General features: G+C 43.5%; 1 protein-coding gene across 2 annotated transcripts; it reads left to right on the plus strand.

Annotated features, from left to right (window-relative positions):
* The first annotated feature begins 898 nt into the window (after nt 1-898).
* Nucleotides 899-22362, plus strand: LOC128417481 (NACHT, LRR and PYD domains-containing protein 12-like). Of its 2 annotated transcripts, XM_053396181.1 has the most exons (13): nt 900-1075; nt 4032-4400; nt 6387-8133; nt 9102-9239; nt 9456-9524; nt 10081-10251; nt 10680-10850; nt 11535-11705; nt 15339-15503; nt 16467-16637; nt 18453-18623; nt 19800-19970; nt 20719-22362. In XM_053396181.1, exons 2-13 carry the CDS (start codon nt 4100-4102, stop codon nt 20753-20755), a joined length of 3483 nt encoding a protein of 1160 aa, XP_053252156.1. In that variant the 5' UTR covers nt 900-1075; nt 4032-4099; the 3' UTR covers nt 20756-22362. The 2 variants fall into 2 exon arrangements, with proteins under 2 accessions (XP_053252167.1, XP_053252156.1); XM_053396192.1 differs by lacking the exon at nt 9102-9239 and having other exon boundaries at nt 899-1075.
* Nucleotides 22363-22654: the final 292 nt, after the last annotated feature.

Consider the following 22654-nt stretch of genomic DNA (forward strand, 5'->3'; position numbering starts at 1 on the left):
GTTAGCTGCATATGTAAACAGTGGTAAAACTCTTTTACAGCCAACTCATTACAGCTTCAAATTGTAATTTAGTTCTACCCTTGTATGAAAAAAACACCATGCTTAATGGAAAAATACAGAAGCTTTCTTTACAATGCAAACTAAAAATGCAGCTGTTTATTTACATTAAACATAATTTTAATACTGTATAATGCAAGGAATCCCAGAGGTGCTGCCACACTGAAAGCTCAACTTCTTTCAGATGTGGAGTGAACATCATATGGTCATTGCAGAAGTGCAAGGTCTGCACAGCAAAATGGTCAGGTAGGCACATGTGGTGGGGAATCCCTAAGGTAAACTGGTCTCAAGCTCTTAAAGAGCTTTCTATAGAATAGTAAGACCTTGAACTTGGCAGCCAGTGCAGGTCTTTGAGCGGAGGTATGATTTGGTGGCAGGATCTCTCTCCTATCAGCAGTCATTCTACACTAACTACAGCTTCCAGGCAAGCTGCAAGGGAACCCCCCCCCCCGCAGTGCGTTGCGGTACTCTTAACCTTGAAGTACAGTATAGTGACTCTTCACCTAAAGGGAGCAGCCTAAAATGGGGCAGCTCAAAAAAGAGCTGAAACACTTGAGTTTCCTGACTTGGGAGTGTGTGTTTCAGTGAGAGGGGGCAATTCATGTTTGCAAATACCCAGTTCAGACAAAAAAATGCATGCAGCAACTGAGATCCTGCAAATCACAGTCCGTCTGTGAACAGCTCCTAGGGAGAGGCAACAATTATTATATATAGGACCTCAGGCTAAGTATCCCGGGTTTCTTTTTCTTTTTGCGGGTGGGTGGGTAGGTGGGTGGGCAAACTCCTGCCTCGCTGTGGGCAAGTTCAGGGAGGGCAGGCGAGTGTTTGGGCGAAGAGGGGCTCTGGATCTGGAGCGCAGCAACCTGCGAGGCAAGGCCGTTGCCTGCTGCGTCAACAGCGCTGTGCGTGCCTTTCGCGTTTATGGGAAAGTGACGCGCCTGACTCCTTAAAAAGTCCAGAAAAAACACTGGCGGCACTGCGAGGAGAGATGGGCGCTGGAGCAGCGGGAAGCCGAGGGGTGAGATGCGCCCGAGTGGCCGCGCCTGCTTTTCTGCCCTTCCCTCAGCTGGGCCTTTCCCCCGCTGTCGTCTGAACCGGCCTCGCGGCTCAGATCTCCCGAGTCTGGGCTCTTCCCTTCTCACGTCGCAGCCTGGAAAAAGGGGCGTGGGGTGGAGGCGAGAGGGGCCACGATTCTCACCCCTCCTGGATCTGAGGGGGAAGCTGCGATGTGCGAAAGGCACTCTGCGTGTTCTCAGAGACCTGTTGCGTCATTAGTGCATCACGTGATATCCCAGGGCAAGGTTTTTGTTGCTTTTCTGAGCATGTAGCGGGACGCAAGCTGTGCGGTTTGGAAAGATGAAGATGTGCGGAATTAGGCGCGCGTGTTTATTAAGCACTTAAATAATAGGCAGTGTCAGGGGCACAATGCGTTCAGTTGTCATGTTTAAACTGCCGAAGCCGTATTGAAGCACCACTTTCCTTCGGGCGGGAATATCCTCTTTTTGGGCAGGTAACGCTTCATAACGCTCTCTTAGCCTTCTTAACGCCCTGAAAGCGCCCTTCTTCTTGCAGCTGTTGCTGAGCTAAAGGCAGATTCATAAAATAATCATCCTGTATAGCAGATAAGAACTACTGACTGCTGTGGAGAAACCACAACTGACACAAGGTGTAAGAAAGGTGCAAAGCAAGCTTTGTATCCTTTTGGGGTCATTTCTCTCTTTCATAATGTGTCTGAAGGGAAATTTGTGAGGTGGGAAAACCTGCTTCCAAAACCTATGCCAGGACTCAGTTACAGTGTTGAAGAATACTTCCTGCTAATCTCCTTAAAAAATAAACAAATCCCCACATTTGTTTTAGTTATTGCTCTTAATTGATTTTTTTTCTTTTACAAACATGCATGTTCTTTTTATTTCTGTTAATCTTCTTTGAATGTGTCAAAAAACTGAGGTGGGGGAGTGGGATAAAATGGTTTTATAAAAACCAAATTGCCCCATGTTTAAGACGTGCTGGCTTGTTTACATGCTTGCTTTCTGTATGCAGGAGGAGAGTCAGCCAGTGTTTCTTTACTTAGGAGTATTGCAGAGAAGACACTCTACACATCATGCTCAGGGCATGTTGATATAATAATTACTTTGTTTTAGCCATCATCTGAAATGTGTGTGTCATTAACACTGATGACTAAGAAAGATTTCAGAACCTGCTTTCCAATTTCCAGATAACAGGTTTCAGTTTATCACAATTAATTTAATTTAAATATTTACATCCTCTCTTTCTACCCAAGGCAGGTCTTCAAGAGGGATAACAACATGACTGAGTCACTGCAAATAATTCCACAACTAAAATAAGAACCAACCCACAATAGTCAGTCAAATCAAATAAATGCCACTGGAAGCCTAAGGAAAGAAGACATTTTAACTTGTTGTGCCCAAGCTTAGTAATACCAAAATGTTTTAAATTTGTCCAGTAATTGCTTTTATTTTGAGTAAGCGCTGCAGATTTGTTAGGCGCTGGTGAAATATGGTCAATCCTATTGGCCTTGGTTAATAACATAATGGCCTTACTAATGGATATTTCTGTTCTAATGGAAGCTTCTCAGCAATCTTCAAGGCCTGATCCCTGCAGATGAAAATGAAGTAATCTAGAATTATGTTAAGGGGACATGCTAGGTAATTTATTGGATTGTTCCATGGGGATAGCCATGGGTGTAGCCAGGATTATTGTTTGGGGGGACAGGCCTTTTGTTGGGGGCAGAATCTGAGTTTGCTATGTATGCGGATGATACCCAGCTCTACCTCTCTTTTAAATCAGAACCAGTGAGGGCGGTGAAGGTCCTGTGTGAGTGTCTGGAGGCGGTTGGAGGATGGATGGCGGCTAACAGATTGAGGTTGAATCCTGACAAGACAGAAGTACTGTTTTTGGGGGACAGGAGGCGGGCAGGTGTGGAGGATTCCCTGGTCCTGAATGGGGTAACTGTGCCCCTGAAGGACCAGGTGCGCAGCCTGGGAGTCATTTTGGACTCACAGCTGTCCATGGAGGCACAGGTCAAATCTGTGTCCAGGGCAGCTGTTTACCAGCTCCATCTGGTACGTAGGCTGAGACCCTATCTGCCTGCGGACTGTCTCGCCAGAGTGGTGCATGCTCTGGTTATCTCCCGCTTGGACTACTGCAATGCGCTCTACGTGGGGCTACCTTTGAAGGTGACTCGGAAACTACAACTAATCCAGAATGCAGCAGCTAGACTGGTGACTGGGGGCGGCCGCCGAGACCATATAACACCGGTCTTGAAAGACCTACATTGGCTCCCAGTACGTTTCTGAGCACAATTCAAAGTGTTGGTGCTGACCTTTAAAGCCCTAAACGGCCTCGGTCCAGTATACCTGAAGGAGCGTCTCCACCCCCATCATTCTGCCCGGACGCTGAGGTCCAGCGCCGAGGGCCTTCTGGCGGTTCCCTCATTGCGAGAAGCAAAGCTACAGGGAACCAGGCAGAGGGCCTTCTCGGTAGTGGCGCCCGCCCTGTGGAACGCCCTTCCAGCAGATGTCAAAGAGATAAACAACTACCTGACATTCAGAAGACATCTTAAGGCAGCCCTGTTCAGGGAAGTTTTTAACGTGTGATATTTTACTGTATTTTTGGTTTTTATGGAAGCCGCCCAGAGTGGCTGGGGAGGCCCAGCCAGATGGGCGGGGTATAAATAATAAATTATTATTATTATTATTATTATTATTTTTACTGAATTTTATCATTTTAGCGGGGGCAGTTGCCCCTCCCTGCCCCTCTGGCTACGCCCATGGTGATAGTTCAGTTGGTTAGAGCATGGTACCGATAACACTAGGGTTGCAGGTTTGATCCCCATAAGGGACACCTGAATTGCAGGGGGTTGGCCTAGATCATCCCTTCCAACTCTATGATCTCTTTAGCTTGATTTTCACAATCTCTAAGTAACAGCTTTTCATCTTTTTGTGTGGCCCCAGATCTGAGAACAGAGTCCTTTTATGAGATCTCCAAAGCTCCGCTCCAGCCTCTAACAAGCAAACCCACAATGGCTCACCCAGATCTAGCAATGGGTAGGAATGAAACCTTAAGCCAAACCCTCTATGATGCCTTGGAAGAAGTCCTTGAAGACCAGTTTAACATTTTTAAACGGAAGCTACAAGACATTGACCATGATGGAAAGGGGAAAATCCCCAAAGTTCAGCTGGACAGTGCTGATAGATCCGATGTTATTTATCTCATGTGTGACTTCTATGGTGAGGCCAATGCAGTAAAAGTATGCATATGTGTCCTTGAACATATTGGCAAGGAAGACATTGCTGCAAATCTCAAAGAAGCAACACGGAAAGGTAAGAAATCGTAGCATATTGCTGGAGATTCTCTCTTTTCTTTTCTTTTCTTTTCTTTTCTTTTCTTTTCTTGTTCATGTTATCGGCTTTAGATCCATTTCAGTCTGGTTTCCGTCCTGGTTTTGGGACCGAGACGGCTCTGGTTGCCCTAACAGATGATCTCCGTAGACAACTAGATCGAGGCGGGTCAGGACTGCTGATCCTTTTAGATTTGTCAGCAGCCTTTGACATGGTCGATCATGATCTTCTGGACCACCGCCTCGCAGACGTGGGGATACAGGGCATAGCCCGCAACTGGCTGTGCTCTTTTATCTCTGGTCGGGGACAGAGGGTGGCACTAGGGAGGGAAATGTCGTTGTGCCATTACTTGGTGTGTGGAGTGCCGCAGGGCGCAATTCTCTCCCCGATGCTTTTTAACATCTTTATGCACCCCCTTGCCCAGATTATCCGGAGCTTTGGGCTGGGCTGTCACCAATATGCTGATGACACTCAGCTCTATCTGCTGATGTATGGCCACACCGACTCGGCCCCGAACACACTGACCAGATGCTTGGAAGCTGTGGCTGGATGGTTTCATGGGAGCCGATTGAAACTAAATCCTTTGAAGACAGAGGTCATATGGCTGGGTTGGGGTGGCATGGGGATGAGGGACCAACCCCCTTCTCTTGCGGGGGCCCAATTAGTGCCATTGCCTTCCGTTAAGAGTTTGGGTGTAATCCTTGACGCCTCCCTTTCCATGGAGGCGCAAGTTACAGCAACAGCCAAGGCGACATTTTTCCACCTTCGCCGCATCAAGCAGTTGGTCCCTTACCTTTCCCGCCCCGACCTGGCCTCAGTGATCCATGCGACGGTCATCTCCAGGCTTGACTACTGTAATTCGCTCTACGCGGGGCTGCCCTTGAAGCTGACCCAGAAACTCCAGAGGGTGCAGAATGCTGCAGCGAGGCTCCTCACGGGGTCTCTGCCATGGGAGCATATTCACCCAGTGCTTTTCAAACTGCACTGGCTCCCGGTAGAGTACAGGGTCAGATTTAAGGTGCTGCTTTTGACCTTTAAAGCCCTTCACGGCCTAGGAACCTCGTACCTATGGGACCGCCTCTCCCAGTATGCCCCACGGAGAGCCTCAAGGTCCATAAATAGCAACACCCTAGTGGTCCCGGGCCCTAAGGAAGTTAGATTGGCTTCAACCAGAGCCAGGGCCTTTTCAACTCTGGCTCCGGCCTGGTGGAACGCTCTGCCTCATGAGACCGGGGCCTTGCAGGATCTGATTTCTTTCCGCAGGGCCTGTAAGACAGAGTTGTTCCGCCTGGCCTTTGGCTTGGAGCCAATTTGATTCCCTCCCTCCCTTTCTTTTTTCCTTTCCTTCTCCTCCTGCGATGAGGCTAAATTTTAATATTTCAATATTTCAATATTTTAATGTATTTTAATTTTGTTTTAAGTTGTAATCATTCAACTTGTTTTTATTATTGCTTGTAAGCCGCTCTGAGCCTGGCCTTGGCTGGGGAGGGCGGGGTATAAATAAAAATTATTATTATTATTATTATTAAGGAGATCTCCAGTAAGCAAATGCATCAGATCCTGGTGGAACTGCTAACGGGGACTCGCCTGAAGAACTCCATTATCAGGCAGGGGTATAAGGACTTGGGCAGCCCTTAAGGTACCTTGGACTCAAGTTGTTAAGGGTCTTGTAAGTTAATACAAGAAGTTTAAACTTGGCTCAGTATCATGTGGGCAGTCAGTGCAAGCTTTTAAGCACTGGAGTTACATTCTAGCAGTAGTCTGTCCCCATGAACAGTGGAGCCACAGCATTTTACATCTCCATGTTTGATTGGGATGGGATTATATATGTCTGTGTAGTTCATGTACAGGCTAAAACAGCTTTTTATATTTACTGAGCTTTCTCATTTCAAGACAAGAGATGGAATTCCTAACAAAAAATATTTGGTGCTTTCTCAATACTTCTGCTAGCACATGTCCTTTTCTTAGGTTCTAGGTTAACCTACAGAAACTACATAAAGGGCAAATTTCAGTCAATGAAAGTCCATCCTTCTCTTGGTGAAAATCTGCTTCGAAGCTGCCAGTATTCAAAGCTAACCTTTGATATTGAGAGTCCCAGAAAGCAGAAGGAAGAACATGAAATCATGGCTTTAGGATGGGTATATTTTCGAGACACTTACATGGACTATTGTAGCCTTCAAACAGAGTATACCACTGAAAAGCTATTTAATCCTGATAGAAATGGACTGGTTCCACAAATCGTTGTACTGCAGGGAGCTGCAGGGATCGGGAAAACAACAACGGCAAGAAAAATCATGTTTGACTGGGCCTGTGGAAGACTTTATCAGGCCATGTTTGATTATGTTTTCTACATTAATTGTGGAGAGATGAACCTCTGTAATGAGGATAGTAGTATTGCAGAAATCATTTTAAAACAGTGGCCCCGACAGGATGAAATTAAGAAGATGCTGGAGAATCCGAAGAAACTGCTGTTTGTAATTGATGGGTTTGATGAATTAAGATGCTCCCTTCAACCAGACCCCTTTTGGACTGATCCCTGGCAGAAGGGGCCTGTGGAGGTCCTCCTGGGCAGCTTACTTAAGAAAAAACTCCTTCCTGAATCCTACTTGATAATAACAGCAAGACCAACAGCCCTGGGGTATCTCCATGAGTGCTCAGGGGAATTACGTCGCCATTTCAAGATCCTGGGATTTTCAAAAGAGGACAGAGAGAAATATTTCCACAAATTCTTTGAGAATAAAGACCGAGCAACTCAAGCTTTCAGTCTTGTAAAGCAGAACGAGACCCTCTTCACCATGTGCTCGGTTCCCCTTGTGTGCTGCATCATCTGCATGGTGTTGGTACAACAGATGGAAAACAGTGAGGATCTTTGGCAAACATCCAACACGCTCACTGCCACCTATGTGCTTTACCTTTCCAGCTTGCTAAAGCTGCACCACAACAGCCCATCAAAGGAACATATTAGAAAGAACTTGAAAAGTTTGTGTTCTCTGGCTGCAGATGGAATCTGGAAACGAAAAATACTGTTCTGGGAGGAAGAAATCAAAGAGCTCAGCTTAGATCAGGAAGACTCCCTCCCCCTCTTTCTGAGCAAGAGCATTTTCAGAAGGAACATTGAATGTGAACGTGCCTACAGCTTCATTCACTTAAGCTTCCAGGAGTTTTTTGCAGCCTTATCTTACTTACTGGAAGAAGGAGAAGGGCTGAGTTCTGAAAATCCTAATCAAGATGTGGTCAGATTATTAGAAAGCTATGCAGTTTCCAGACCTGATTTAGAAGTAACGGTGCGCTTCCTCTTTGGCCTCGTAAATGAAGGAAAGGGAATGAAGGACATGAAAGAGAGGTTCGGATGGAAATATTCACCTAAGATTAAAGAAGTCTTATTAGAATGGGTGAAAAACACCACAGAAACAAAGATGGATGTTCGTGAGAGGCATAAGCACCGATGGCTTGAATGCTTGTATGAGAACCAAGAGGAAAATTTTGTGGAAAGTGCATTGGATCACGTGACTGAAGTTACCGTACACGGAAGATACCTGACTAAGACGAGAGTGATGGCCCAGGCATATTGCTTGGAGCACTGCTCTGCTTTGGAGGTCCTTCACGTGGCGGAAATGTTATTTATGAGATATTATGATTTTACCGAAGAAATATTAGAAAAAGAGGAGGAGGAAGAAGAGGAAAAACTTACTAATTCAGAACCACATTCAGACGGGTATGTATGATTTAAATAAGGGATGTTGAGTAGTGCCTCTTCTGAGCTACTGAAAAGAATGGATATGTTAATCTTCATCTCCAGCAAAAAGAGGTTGCAATGGAGAAGAGCTTTGATTTTAGCTCAAAATGCAAGATACTTGTTTCTGTATAATTTTTTTTATTGAGTTTTATATTGCATATTTAAATTCAAACATTAAACATCACCTTCAGCATTTAGGAATCCCTGAATCCTTAGACTCCCCTCCACCCTTCCATGGTTACCATTTTCAATATTTTTCAACTGCCTCACATATTTTCTCTTTTTTTCTTACAGTCCATTTTTACCTTAGTTTTCATTACATTACAAGCGTTACTCAAATCCTGCCAAAGTTTTTAGTTGTTTACAGTGTTCTCTTAAGTACATTGTAAATTTTTCCCATTCCATATTGAAGTTCCTCTCTTCCTGGTTTCTGATTTTCCCGGTCATTTTCACCATTTCAGTGTCGTCCATCATCTTTATCAGCCATTCATCTCTGGTCGGGACCAGATATTTGTAATCTAAGTTATCGTGCCTTATGCTGGAACCAGTGCAAGAGTTATGCAACTGAGTGAATGTAAATTTTATTGTTTGAAGTTGAGAGCTGAGTTCTGTGATAGTGCAATTTTTTGTAGGGATACAGTTAGGGCCAAAGGCGCCATCCTGAGAGGGTGGGGCACATGAGCATCACACCTCCTTCCCTAAGCCGGGCAGAAGCTTCCCAAGCTTTGGGAAGGAGACACCAGACTTTAATATTTTAATACTCTAATTTACCAGGAACATGTAGGGGTCCAGCTCAGTCTCCCATGTCCACTGACTGCACACCACTGTTCTGTGAGTAAAGCTTTTTCAACCATATTTTTGGACTGGATAATTTTTATTTCAATACAAGAGTCAGTTTTTGCTCATCCAGTGACTTCCACTGGATAATAATATAATAATCTCAATAGGTTATGGGCCCAGATCCAGAGACTTAGAAGAGACCCAGAGTGCAATAGCTGGACTATGTACAATTTTTTGAATCGACTGACTTGTGGTATTTTTGGGAAACCTGAAGAACCTTTGTTTGGGAAGCTCGAATCCTGTTGGTAAGTCCTCCTTTTTTGGGGGGGAGGAGGTGGCCTGACCCCATGGATCAACTCGCACCATGATACTGATAGTGGGACAGGTTGTGCAACAGTGGTATTTGATGTGTGTGTCATGATTAAAGTACAGGCTTGAAAACCACCACAATATTCTCTTCATAAAAATAAAAGAATATGACGAACCTTTTCTTAACAAGGACATTTTCTTTCATCTCTTAGTGAACAGTATCAAAACCCAGCCATCTTCAAAGCACTGAAGTCTCCAAAAAGTAACTTAAGGCATGTGAAGTAAGAAGCTGTTTGCGTTTAACTTCGTTAGAGTCCTTTTGCAAGGGCAAAATATTGATCTTGATCCTGGGTGTGATGGACCCAAGTGGGTGTTCCTCTGCACTGTCCTCAGTTTCTTCAGTCAGCAAAAGGCAGCTCTCAAAGCATGGAAAAGAAACCAACAGAAGCATCCTCAGTGGCTCCTCTCTAGCTCTCAATCCTAATACTGAGCACCAGAATCAGGCAATATCGTGCCCACCAAGGCTTTTTGCCTGATCAGGGCAGTCCTGCACTACTGCTGCTTTTTGGTAACTGTGCCCCAGGATGTTCATTCCGGGGAGGAGGGTTCAGTGAATTTAGGGGGACAGACTTGGCAGGCTTGCTACCACCCACAGTTCTCATGTCTCCTTCCAATAAACGCTATGTATTGGAGGTGATGTTTAAAGGTTGCATTGTAGAGAACATGGACATTTTGTGGCTGGAAGGAAATACAATGCTAGCATTGTTTTTGTTTTGTTTTGTTGTATATGCTGAATCATTTCCTATATACAGATTTTCATCCAATTGTCCTCCACAGGTTGAAGTTTTTTAGGAAACAGCTTGTTCCTTGTGGTTTCCTCGCATCTCTTCTCTCTGTTAACTCAACACTGTTGGAGCTGGAGCTGGGAAGAAATAAAGTCGGAGATTCAGGACTGAAGCTGCTAGCTGAGGGACTAAAGCACCCAAACTGCCAGATACAGAAAGTGATGTGAGTCAGTGCTTATTAAGATTTCAGCTTCCCTGCGTATCTGCTCCTTTTGCTACAACACGGTAGTATTTCAGATATCATGATATATCACTGATGGTTAGTTGGTGGTATATTACAATGTTGAAAAACAGATATCGCCCAGATTCTCTTGACATCAGAGATGCAGATGAAACAGTATTTGTGGAGGAGTGGGTCAGAAAGGAACATGACAACTTTGTTAGCCAACTTTTGTTGTTGTGATGGAAGGTGTGGAAATGTGGGATGTAGTCATATGTACATACAGCTTTCCCCTCTGAGGCATTCCATTGGCACTTTGCCAGCACCAAGGCAACCAGAATATCTTAGGAGATGGCAATGGGGAAAGGAAAAGATGGGGACAGATGCATAAACATGTTTTATTTTCATGCTTGTATTTCTGTTTGCTGTAGGTTATATAGCTGTGGACTGACAGGAGCATGTTGTGAGGACCTGTCCTCTGTGCTCTGTACCAAGCAGACCCTGACAGATCTGGATTTATCAGACAATGCACTAGGAAATTTTGGAATCCGCCAACTTAGTGAAGGTTTAAAACATCCTAACTGCAGGCTGCAGAAGCTTGTGTGAGTGTTAACAGGCAGAACAACAATGAAATAATTGTGCACCTGGAAAACCAACCAGATTTTTGCAGTCACATACACTGTTTTATTGACAACCCTTTCAAAGCCTAACTACCTTGCCAGTAGTCAGCTTGTTCCCTATATAAAGCTCACTTTAAGTTCCTTATTCTCACATGGTTTGGATCTGCTAGTCCTTATTTAACATTAAAAAAGAGAATTAACTAAATGTGTGTTTATTTGAATTTTTATTTGTTTCTGCCTACAAAACTTCCCTTTCTCTTGTTCATGTGACTTTTTGGAGAATGTTTGGGGAAATGAGAAATGTTGGCAAAGAAACAAATGTTAAGTTTTTAAGGCTGCCCTAATAATGTAAACTGTTGAGGGAGTAAAAACTCAACAAAATAAAATACACACCAAGGGGTGTAAGGGGCCATTCTCATGGCAGACCAGCACTGGGCTCATTTGGACCTGGGAATTTGGCAACCAGAAAGCCACCCCACTGTCCTTTCTGACCCATTGTGCAAAACCCTTAACTTATTTTGCTTGCTTTTTAAAAAATCATGTTCAGTGTTTCCTGCATTGCAGGGGGTTGGACGTCTGGTCCCTTCCAATCTATGATTGTTCTTGAAATTCTATTCACAACTCATCCAGGAGTATTCTTGTTTTTTCTTTTGCTGTCCTCTGCAGGTTATCCAACTGTTCTTTCTCAGGAACTGCTTGTTGGGGTTTCGCCAAAGTTCTGCGTACAAGCCAGACGCTGAGAGAGTTAGATCTGCGTTTCAATAAAGTGTGGAACATAGGAATGATGTTGCTGTGTATGGGACTAAAGGATCCAGCTTGTAAATTAGAGAACCTACAGTAAGTATGACTGGTGCAGTTCACTCAGCTGAATGCTTCATGCAGGAGTTTTCAACTTTGAGGGGGGGAGGCAGTGGGCACACTTGGATTATTTTTTAAAAATATGAATTTGTATTCATTTTCCAATATTTACCCAATATTACCACAGTTTTTTTTATATACATTAAAAAATCCAAAAAGAAAAAACAAAAAAGTTAAAAACACATAAAGTTTACAATCCTTATTTTCAATAACATATTTCCCTGACTTCCCCACACCTCCCCTTCTTATATTCCAATTCAAATTGTTAATTCAACAAGTTCTTGTCCCCAATTTTTGACCTTTTTATATTTAATTCATTTTTTTTAAAAAACCAATTTTAACTTATAAACATCAGTATTTAAACATCAGTGCTCATTCTTAAAACTTTTTTCTAAAGTCGACCCAAATTCCCTTCCACGAATTCCCCAATTTTCATACTAATAACAAAACAAAATAAAAAAACAGATTATTATTCTGCACCCTTTGGATTCCCAAACCCCACCCCACCCTTTCCCGGTTTCAATCCCCAACAAATGTCCATCAGTCTTAGTCTACTATCAGCCTGGAGACCTCACGTCCGAGGCTCTTAATTCTCTCTCAATTCCTCTCTGCCGGTTTTTTTGGTAGTCCTTAATATTAAACACCAGATCTCGGAGAAGCTCTGTCCCGATAGGGTCCATATTTCTTCCAGCAAGACCTCCATACTTAAAAGTGGAGCCTGAATCTTGTTTCTTACTCCTTTTAAGTCCAAATGTCCCAAAAGCTCCAACTTTCACCTTAATCAAATTTGTAATCCATAGGTCTTCAGATCTCCACATAAGGAGATCTCTCCATTCTTCAATCTTCAATTCAAAACAGATTTTCATCATCCAGTACTTATTTTCCTTTGTAGCAATCATGTCAGGTCTCTGGCTCTCCTTCATCGTCTGCAACATTACATCTCCTCCTTCCTTTTCCTCAGAAACAACATATATCTCTTTCTCCACACTCTCAAATCTTTCAAGTTTCTCTTCTTGTCCAGCTGCATGGACTTCATGAGTCAAGTCCTTATCAAATTCAATGGATTTGTTTACTGTTAAGTCCAGAATTGCAACATTTGTAGCCAAAACATCAATTTGGCCTTGTAACTTTCCCAAGAGAAGAAACACTCTGTCCAATTTAGCTTGAATTTTTCCTCCTTCAGCCATTCTTGTAATGTCCCAAAATCCCCTCTAGAGGGATTTTGGTTATTTTATCTTCCTTCCAGTTCAAATCCAAAAATCAAGTTAGTTTGTATCAGTTCTTCCTTGTTTTCAACAAAATATAACCAAATTGTAGCAAATATATCCAGCAGAGAGAGCAGAAACAAAGTTCTCTTTTTCCTTCTTGACAGCTAATTTGAAAGCTGTCAAACTCTTCTATATCTCATCAACAGGCTCTCTCGTGGATCACTCCCGGGTCCGGGGGGGTGGCACTTCAGCTCTCAAAATTAGCTCTTATCCTCCAGTGAAATTACTTATACTGCCAAATCGTGAAATTAATGTATTTTACCCAATAAAGAAGAAATTCTCTCGACCTTAGTTAGCTAGTCCTTGCTTTAGATTATTTATAAGACGGGGAGACGGACTTCCTGTTTGCGCCTTCCCCGATCGTGCCTAATTCAAAAAAAAATTTTTCTTTACAAATCCAATTTCCGTATTACTCACGGGTTGTTGCTTTTAGAGTCCAATTGTTCACAAGAAGAAGTCAGCGCTCTCCGACCATGGCATGCGGCTTCACTCCGCAGGAGAAGCAGTCGACTCTCAGCACCGCGCCGCTCACCCCGTCCCCCGTTCTGAAGCCTTTAAAAAGGCTCCTTCGCGGGTCGGGGGGGCGCAAATGGTGCCCGCCAAGTCACCAAGTTCACAGGCTTCAGCGCCTGTGATTTCTGAGGGTCCCCGCGTCGCCGCAGCGGCAAGACCCGGATCCTGCGGAGCCGATTCCCTCCGGAGCTCGGAGGGAATCCGCCATTAGCCGATGGCGCTAACCCGGAAGTCTAATATTACCACAGTTTTGCCAATTATACAGATACCAATTAATATCAAAATAGTTCCAATTAATTCCAAATTTATACAATTTAAGCAAAGTGTTTCCCCGCATTCCTTGATCAGTGTTTTTTGTCCAGTTCTTATATTGCTGTGGTTCATTTTTTTATCAATTTCTAATTACATTTCAGTTAGTATATTAATCATTAAGATAACCGCTGCATTTTTTAGCGAATACTATTCGTGTTAATGCCGTTTCTAACTTTTTCTAGGATTTCAAATAAGGTGTTCTGATTATTTTCCTTTTCTCTGCGTGTGTCAGACTGAATATGTCCAGTTCTTCTTTGGCGATCACTCGTAGCCGAGGAAGATTGTCTTCCATAAACACGGTTTTAACAATGAGTCTGTAAGTGATTGTGGAAGCCAATTCTGGATCCACACGTCCTTCCACAGTGGGGACATTGGTTTCCAGGCGGGAGTTGATCACAGTGTGGATTTTCCAAGCGTGCCTTCCTCTTAGCACATTTTCCCCTTACGTCCTGAGTTTGAGTGTCTTCAAAGCCCATGACACCTTTGGTAAAGGGTGTTCTCCAACTGGAGTGCTCGCAGGCAAGTGTTTCCCAATTGTTGGTGTTTATACTACTTTTTTAGGGACGCGGGTGGCACTGTGGGTAAAACCTCAGTGCCTAGGACTTGCCGATCGTATGGTCGGCGGTTCAAAACCCCGCAGCGGGGTGAGCTCCCGTCTTTCGGTCCCAGCTCCTGCCCACCTAGCAGTTCGAAAGCACCCCTAAGTGCAAGTAGATAAATAGGTACCGCTTTATAGCGGGAAGGTAAACAGTGTTTCCGTGTGCTGTGCTGGTGCTGGCTCGCCAGAGCAGCTTCGTCACGCTGGCCATGTGACCCGGAAGTGTCTGCGGACTGCGCTGGCTCCCGGCCTATAGAGTGAGATGAGCGCACAACCCTAGAGTCGGACACGACTGGCCCGTACGGGCAGGGGTACCTTTACCTATACTACTTTTTTAAAGATTTGCCTTGAGACAGTCTTTAAACCTCTTTTGTTGTTATGCTTTCCATTTTTAAGTTCAGAAATTATGAAGTCCTTGGCCTTTGTCTGCTGTCCCTATTCCAACCCAGTCTGACCTCTCACTTCCATCCCACTGAGAAAACACCTGTTTCTTGGTCAATCATGTCCTCTCCAGACCCTCTCCAATCCAAAGCAACATCACCAAATAATTGAAACCCTTGCCATATTAAACCCATTCCCACCTTGCCCTTGGAAACCCATGACATGGAGAGAGATGTAGGTGCTGCTGACCTGCTCCCCATATGTCTCCCTGGTTGAAAAAATGTACCATCCTAGTGTGAGCTCCCACTCCTCATGCTTTACTTCTTGCTGCATGTAGGAGACAGTGGAACACTGACGCCATGACAACATGCCACGTGTTTCCCCAAGCTACATCAGGGAGATGCATGTGGCCACCATTAGCCAAACATCTTCCTGTCGCAGGTAGTTTGAGTCTGGTCCAGAGCCACTCCATGTTTCATCCTTCCATCTTTACCATATATGGTGTGTGCTGCTGGAACGAGCTATGTTTCCGCCCTGCAGGTTGATTAAGTGCAGCATCACAAGTTGTGGAGATCTGTCTTCTGTCCTTGCCGCAAACCAGATGCTGAAACAAGTAGATTTACGAGATAATAAACTGGGAGATTCAGAAGTGAGGCTGCTGTGTGAGGGCTTGAAACACCCAAACTGCAAGCTTGAGGTTTTGTCGTAAGTATGAAATCTGCCTCTTGAAATGCATTCTGCGAAGGGCTTCTTCCAATAATGATAAAAAGAGTATCTACAATTATACTTCCGTTCTACAGGGGTTTTTTTCCGTGTAGGTTTCTATGTAATGTGGGATACGTTGCCAAGAAAAGGGTTATCAAAAGTGTAACAGAGAGAAGGACATGGAGATGTTTGCTAGATTTTTTTCTACCACCAAAAAGATCTTGAGGCCGTGATGGATAGCTTGATGAAGTTTGTTGACTCATTGTGCAGCACCTGTAAAAAAGGTGAATTCTGTGCTGGAGATCATTAGGAAGGGGGTTGAAAATATGACTGTCGGAATCTTAATTCCTTTATACAGATTTCTGCTGCAATCACACTTGAAACACTATATATAGTTCTGGTTGCCATACCTCAAAACGGATCTTGCAGAGCTGGAGCGGGTGCAGAGGAGGACAAAATAACCAAGTGGCTGGAACAACTCTGTGAAGGAGAGTTGCCATATTTGGGACTTTTTAGTTTATGAAAGAGCTGAAAGAATAATAGTGGGATTGAAGACTTGTAACAGATACCCCTGAACCTTCCTCTGTCTCAACAGCAGCAACTACCTAATCATTCAGAGAATTATAATCTCCTTTAATAAATAAAACAGCTGTAGGTACCCTGAAATATGTATGGGGCATCTCCAAACACATTTAAAAAGTAATCTTGCTAAACTAAGACAGGCTCCAGATTCTCAGAAATGTAGAGCTAATATTCCAGCACAATAGTTGCAAAAAAGTTAGACAGTATTTAACAAATGATATCATAGTTTACAGACATTATCTGCTGGTACGTAAATTGGCTCGAAGGATTCAGCATTAGGGAACTTCAGAAGTGATTATATCATAATTGGAAAATGGGTTTTTTTACCAAAGAATCATATTACTACTTCTCTTCATAGCCATTTCCTTCTGTTTGATTTAGGTTGTTTGCTTGCTGTCTGACAGCAGATTGTTGCAAGGCTCTGTCTTCTGCTCTCATTACCAACCAGACCTTAAGAAAATTAGATTTAACTTGGAATGCATTAGGTGATTCAGGGGTGAAGCTACTATGTGAAGGGCTAAAACATCCAGACTGCAAGCTGCAGAGTTTGAGGTGAGTATTTGTGTGAGCATGTGAAAATATGCAATGCAGTGTAATATGTAACAAATGCAGCATTTTTGTCATGCAAAATGGAGTGATTATGGTGTTACCTATTGGCAGACAAAGACTATCAGGAGTTAAGCTAATGGGAAATTAATGCTCCTCTCATTGCTGTTGGGGCACATGTCATACGTTCAACAGCAAATCTATATAGATATTCTTGATTTCTTTTTACACTATTTGCAAGTAAGACTGATTATACATCCAAGTGAGTAAAAATAATCATTTATAAAGATTATTTATTATTTATATCCCTCCCATGTGGCTGGGTTTCCCCAGCCACTCTGGGCGGCTTCCAACAAAATATTAAAAATACAGTAGAAGAAAGAATCTTGACAGATGGCCGCTCTGAGTAGCTCGTATGATCTTATTGAGTGTATGTTAAACTGACCAAAGCTCAAAGCCAGGCAAATATGGGTTATGTTAAATCCACAAGTCTGGAATCTGGAAATGGCAGTCCAGCAACAGGAAATGAATGTTAGGAAAACCAATTGGATGTTAGGAAAACATTCTTTAAGAAACAGATAAAAGTTCCTAGAAGCTTTAAAGAGGGCTCCAGAACTTTCTTTAGTGTGTAGGAGTGGCACTCTAGGTTTGATCGGTGTCAGCTGGAGGTGCAAATAAAGGGAGGAAGTTGCAGGCTGCAATTTCCTCGCGAGGAAAACGCACACACAGTCAGTACGCACGCTAACAAGGTTGGAAGGAAAACAATGTATGCTGCTGATACTGTGAGTTTTGCTGTATCAGGATTGTTAATTACTGGACTGAGATTATACCATGCTGGAGAGATAAAGAAGGAATGTAAATAGTTTATAATAAGAATAACAGAAATGCTTGTGCAACCAGTCAAGCAATAAAGCTCTTGACTGTGAATTTGAGTATGACTCCTTGTCCTCTGCCTCTGGGGAAAACAGCAAGAAGTGGTTTTACTGAGATGCCATCACACAAGCAGAAAGGGCAGCAGAAGTGTGTGGGCGGTAACCTCTAATATTGGAATATTGCTTCCCAAAAGCGAAATACTTGTTCTAAAGATTGCCAAACTTGTGGGGCAGGAGGTGGGACTTGTGTTACCTATTTAACCCTCTGAAGTACAGGTGGACTTTCCTTCCTTGGAGGTTTTTAAGCAGAGGTTGGATGGCCATAAGTCATGGATTCTTTAGTTGAGAGATTCTATGATAGGCCTGTGTGACCCCTTGGCTGCTCTCTAGGTTAGCCCTGGCAACCTGTGCCAGATTAAACCCTGTGGAGGCCCCTAGATATTCAAAATCTTGGGGCCTCCCTCACAAATTATCTCCTAATATGTTTTTGGAATTTTCTTTCAAAACGAAATCAATATTATTTTGAACCGTTGTTGCAGGCCCCCTAAAAGGTTGGTGCCTTCTCTGCCTATTTGGGAATCCATCACTGCTGACAACCTTTCGCTAATGCCCAACTGATTAGCCATCAGGATACCTATTGAGTGTGTTTGTATGTCAGTGAATCTGCCCGGTTCCAGCCAAACCCACCACCCGCCACACTCATGACCATGTGATCTCTGAGCACCCACCTAAGGCCTTTGGGTGCAAATAGATCACACCATTCATGAGCCGCCAGTATGAATGTCAAAAATGTTTCCCCTTTTTACTTAGTTTTAAACTGTGGGTGACCAAAGGGAACCCATTTTAGTTGAAGCTTCTCAAATTGTTTGAGTCTGACAGGTCACTGTTGTTCTTGATGTCATGTTTATAACTCCTCCATCCTGATAACTCTTATTACTGTTCCATGCAGGTTGTCCCACTGCTCTTTTACACAGGCTTGTGGCGGGGATCTTGCTGAAGTCCTCAGGGAGAGCCAGGCACTGATAGAACTGGATCTGGCTTGGAATGAAATCGAAGACAAGGGAGTGGAGCTGCTCTGCGAGGGGCTGAAACACCCAGACTGTAAACTGGAGATTCTAGAGTAGGTCACCAGCTCCTTTGCAGAAGCACAACACTTTCTTTAATCTATGCTTGTTTTCATTTGTCAGGGTGCTGCAACGGTTGTTAAAAATGAGGACTCAGTATCAACTGCATTTTAAAAATAGTTGTGTTACTGTGTGTGGATTTTTCATATTAAGAAAACAAACACACATGTGCCCCAGTTTGTCACTCTGCCCAGCACAGACAGCCTGCCTTACCTAGTTTCTGCTTGGAGGTAATTGCAGATAATATTTAAAGTAGGTCTTCTGTGAATTCCAGAGGAAAGGCTTCCCCAACATCCTGTGCAAAGCAGAGAGTGAAGGTATTGCCCAGTGGCTTGACCACATGGCTGTGACAATCGATCGCTCCTTGTGCCTCACATGCAAGTTTAAAAACCAATCCCCTTGCCTCTTATTCATGCTATGGGGAGAAGGCTGCCATGTGTGGTTTTTCAGGAGAAGTCGTACATCAGGGTTGGGCAACCGCAGTCCCAAGGACTGAATGAGACTCTCCAGTCATTTGGCTTTTGGGACTCTCTCCAGATCAGGCCATACTCTTTCCCAGGCCATACTCCCTTTGAGTACTTTTGCCAGTTGGAATGTGTCCTTGAACAGTGAAACACCTCTTCCTTCCTTGGAAGGAGAATGGAGAAGTGTGTGTGTGTGTGTGTGTGTGTGTGTGTGTGTGTAAGTAAACTACTGGCTTTGGCATCAGTGGAATGTAGCCCACTATATGCAAAAGTAAGATTCACATCCATTGCTCTGTCCATATTTACATCTAGCCCTGCCCACCACTGATTGTGGCCCTCAGAAAGTTGTCCATAATGGAATGTGGCCCTTGGCTAAGCCTGCAGTAGATAATCTGAGCAGCTGAAGGGAAGTGATCACATACATGGTTAGATCTTTTGAATCCTGTCATAATGGCAGGACAACTCATTTGAATCCTGTCATAATGGCAGGACAACTCATATGCCCTTCATTAAAAGCATGAGAGGCTGGTGAGGGTTGTGGAGATTCTAACAGAAGCTGCCTGGTCCTGAGGAAGATAGTTGCTGTGAGAGAATCTCCCTGCGCTTCAGGTCTTGGATTATTTATTCAGTTATTTAGTGCCAGGCATTTTGAAGCCACGACAGTGAGAATGAAGGGTGTCACTGGGGATTTGTCCTTACATTGTGTAGGCTGCATGGGTGCGGCAAGACACCTGCTGCTTGTGAGAACCTCTGCGCTGCCCTGACTACAAACCAGTCACTGACCAGACTGCATGTCAGCTATGACGTCCTGGGAGCCTCTGGCAAGGATCAGTTCAGAAATGCACTGCAACATGGAAGGAGAAGACGGCAGGGACTATGGTGAGTTATTTCCGGCAGCCATTTTGAAATCGTGCCTCATAATGATTGGGCACTTAAGGAAATTGCAATTCTACCAGAATCTGGGATTTCTTGTAGGGGAAATCTGTCATGTCAGAGTGTGGCCTCTAGGGGATTGGGTCTAGGTGTTACTCTTACCCCTGAGCCATATATTCCAGCAGGATGGGTTATTCTTAAAAGAATCTGGCCTTGTTTTAATACTTCTGGCGGTCTGTCTAGCTTTCGGTTTAAGGTGCTATACCAGAAGAGCACATGCAGGAGTGCCAATACAATTTTCTCAGCCCAATACATGTATGTAGTAGATCAGGCCCTCTGGTAGCAAAAGAAGACACAGATTTGTATATGTTGTATGTCATATGCAAATTTGTGTCCGATTATGCGAGTAGAGTGGAGGGCTCTCCCCCCCCCCAAAGCAGTTGGCAAATGCTGATACATAGGATTGGAGCCTAAAGCTTTAGTGACAATTCAAATTTGTGCTTAAAATAGGAAAATAAACCATTGTTTAGGCTGTGCAGGCTTACTATCCTTCTGCAAATGTTATAGAAAAGAATATTAAAAGATGGGTTTTTAGTTTGTATATGGAACAACCAGGCATTTTGCGTTTCAGGATGAAACACCTGGGGCCTTATTTCCCGCAATAACTAGAACTTATTTCTAGCAATAACTAGAACTTGACCAAGAACTTGTCCTTTCTCAATACTGGAAAATCAAATGTGATTTTCGATTACAGGTTGAATGGAGAACGTATTGGCATACCCGAGTGGTGATGAAAGAAGTGAAGATTAAGAAAACTATGGGCAGGATTCACCTAATCGGTTCTGTTGGCAGAAGACCTGCACAAAGACTTTCACTTGCACCGTGTGGCTTTCTCTCCCCCCCCCCCTTTTATTTTATTATACAATAATATGCATTATATATTTCATTATGCAATAACTCCTCCCTCCTTGAGCCCTCTGTGCACCTCCACCCCACTGAAATTGGTTTGGGTGTGTTTTTTTGGAGAGAAATTGGAATAGTACTGAGGGGGAGGAGGGGAGACTTCCATCTGACAGGCAGGAATGCTTGCGCAGATGGATAAACAGGAAGAGCACAAGGTTAAATTCCACCCAGTAATTCTGGCAATTAAATGCTTGTATCAAAAAGATATCATTGTTGAGAAATGGCAGCCAAAAGTCACCGACCCAACCAAGCTTTACTTTGAAGGGGAAATAAATTTGAAGTGTAAGTTTCTGCAGGCTGCTTGTGGGTGCCCGTTATATAGTTCATATGAGATTATTTCAATTTTTTGCAATAATTCTAGTTTTGTCCCTGGGAGCAAATTAACCACTTTGAAGTTTTGGTACTTCCCCCCCCACCCCGAAACCATAAAGCAGTATATAAATTCCAGGAAATAAATAGAATCAACTTGTTGGTTGTATACAGAAAAAAAGGTTGTTAGGGCTGTAAAACCCCATACTATTAACATCCTTGCAGTCTAAAGGTGTCGCTCTGCCCTATAACTTACCCACCTTTCTTTGTGTCTCACTGCCATCAGAGCTGTACAGTGGTACCTCAGGTTAAGTACTTAATTCGTTCCGGAGGTCCGTTCTTAACCTGAAACTGTTCTTAACCTGAAGCACCACTTTAGCTAATGGGGCCTCCTGCTGCTGCCACGCCGCTGGAGCACAATTTCTGTTCTCATCCTGAAGCAAAGTTCTTAACCTGAAGCACAATTTCTGGGTTAGCGGAGTGTGTAAACTGAAGCGTATGTAACCCGAGGTGCCACTGTATAGGTTTGATAAAGATTTGAGGCAGGGCCTTTACAGTGGTGACAACCAGGTTCTGGAATGACTTTGGAGGTTTGTATGGCTCCCAGCCTTTTCATTCATCTACAAAGCCTGTTTTATTTCACTGGGCCTTGGGTCCTGGGTATTATTTTTGGTTTGATTCTTTATTGTTATTTGAACGCTGTATTGCATTTGCTGTTTGTGAGTTTTCATTTTTATTTGGTAATTCTAATGCTGTGTTGGATTTTATCTGTTTTTATGTGTCATAAGTGGTTTTAAAGCCCTTTAGTGATAAAGGTAGGCTAAATAGAGAGAGAGATCACACACCATTATTTAAAAGTAGCCAGTTGTGCAGTAGTTACAATAGAAGCGGAGGAATGCTTATAAAGCAGTGGGCGCTGGTGAAGGCAAGGAGAATAAGGCAAAAAGCTGCTGCCCTGTTGCTATGCTGTGTGAAAATCTGACTAGGCTGAATAGTCAATGCATTGCTTTCATGTGAAGTATGAAGTGAATGCTGTTTTTCCTGTGTTCAGTGTAACATTTCTCCACTGCCTGTGAAGGGCATGTTTCCACAAGCTATGCCTTTTAAATAAACACCACTTAATCGATCTTGACTGGTGTCTGGATATTGACCATCGAACATCTGCTTTAAAACTTCCAAGGAAAAAGAGGCCACCACCTTGTGAGGGAGCCTGTTCCACTGTCCAGAGTTAAAATATTAAGCTAAAATCTGCTCTTCCACTACACGAAAAGGTTTTCAAAATTGATTACATGGCGCTTTTGCAGGTTGTCTTGCAGCCACCTACCTTGATTTTTTGGCTATCCTATTTTTCTGGTCTGGTCTGGTCACACTAATACTGACTTCCACCAGCAGATGGTGGACTTTCAGTGTAAGATTAC

This window comes from Podarcis raffonei, chromosome 1 (assembly GCF_027172205.1).
Source record: "Podarcis raffonei isolate rPodRaf1 chromosome 1, rPodRaf1.pri, whole genome shotgun sequence".
Lineage (NCBI taxonomy): Eukaryota > Metazoa > Chordata > Lepidosauria > Squamata > Lacertidae > Podarcis > Podarcis raffonei.

What these genes read in the sequence shown, in the direction of transcription:
- LOC128417481 (XM_053396181.1), top strand. Translation starts at nt 4,100, where the DNA reads ATGGCTCACCCAGATCTAGCAATGGGTAGGAATGAAACCTTAAGCCAA. An exon ending in AGTAACTTAAGGCATGTGAA is followed by an intron (nt 9,525 to 10,080) that starts GTAAGAAGCTGT and finishes TGTCCTCCACAG; the next exon opens with GTTGAAGTTTTTTAGGAAAC. An exon ending in TGCAAGCTGCAGAGTTTGAG is followed by an intron (nt 16,638 to 18,452) that starts GTGAGTATTTGT and finishes TGTTCCATGCAG; the next exon opens with GTTGTCCCACTGCTCTTTTA.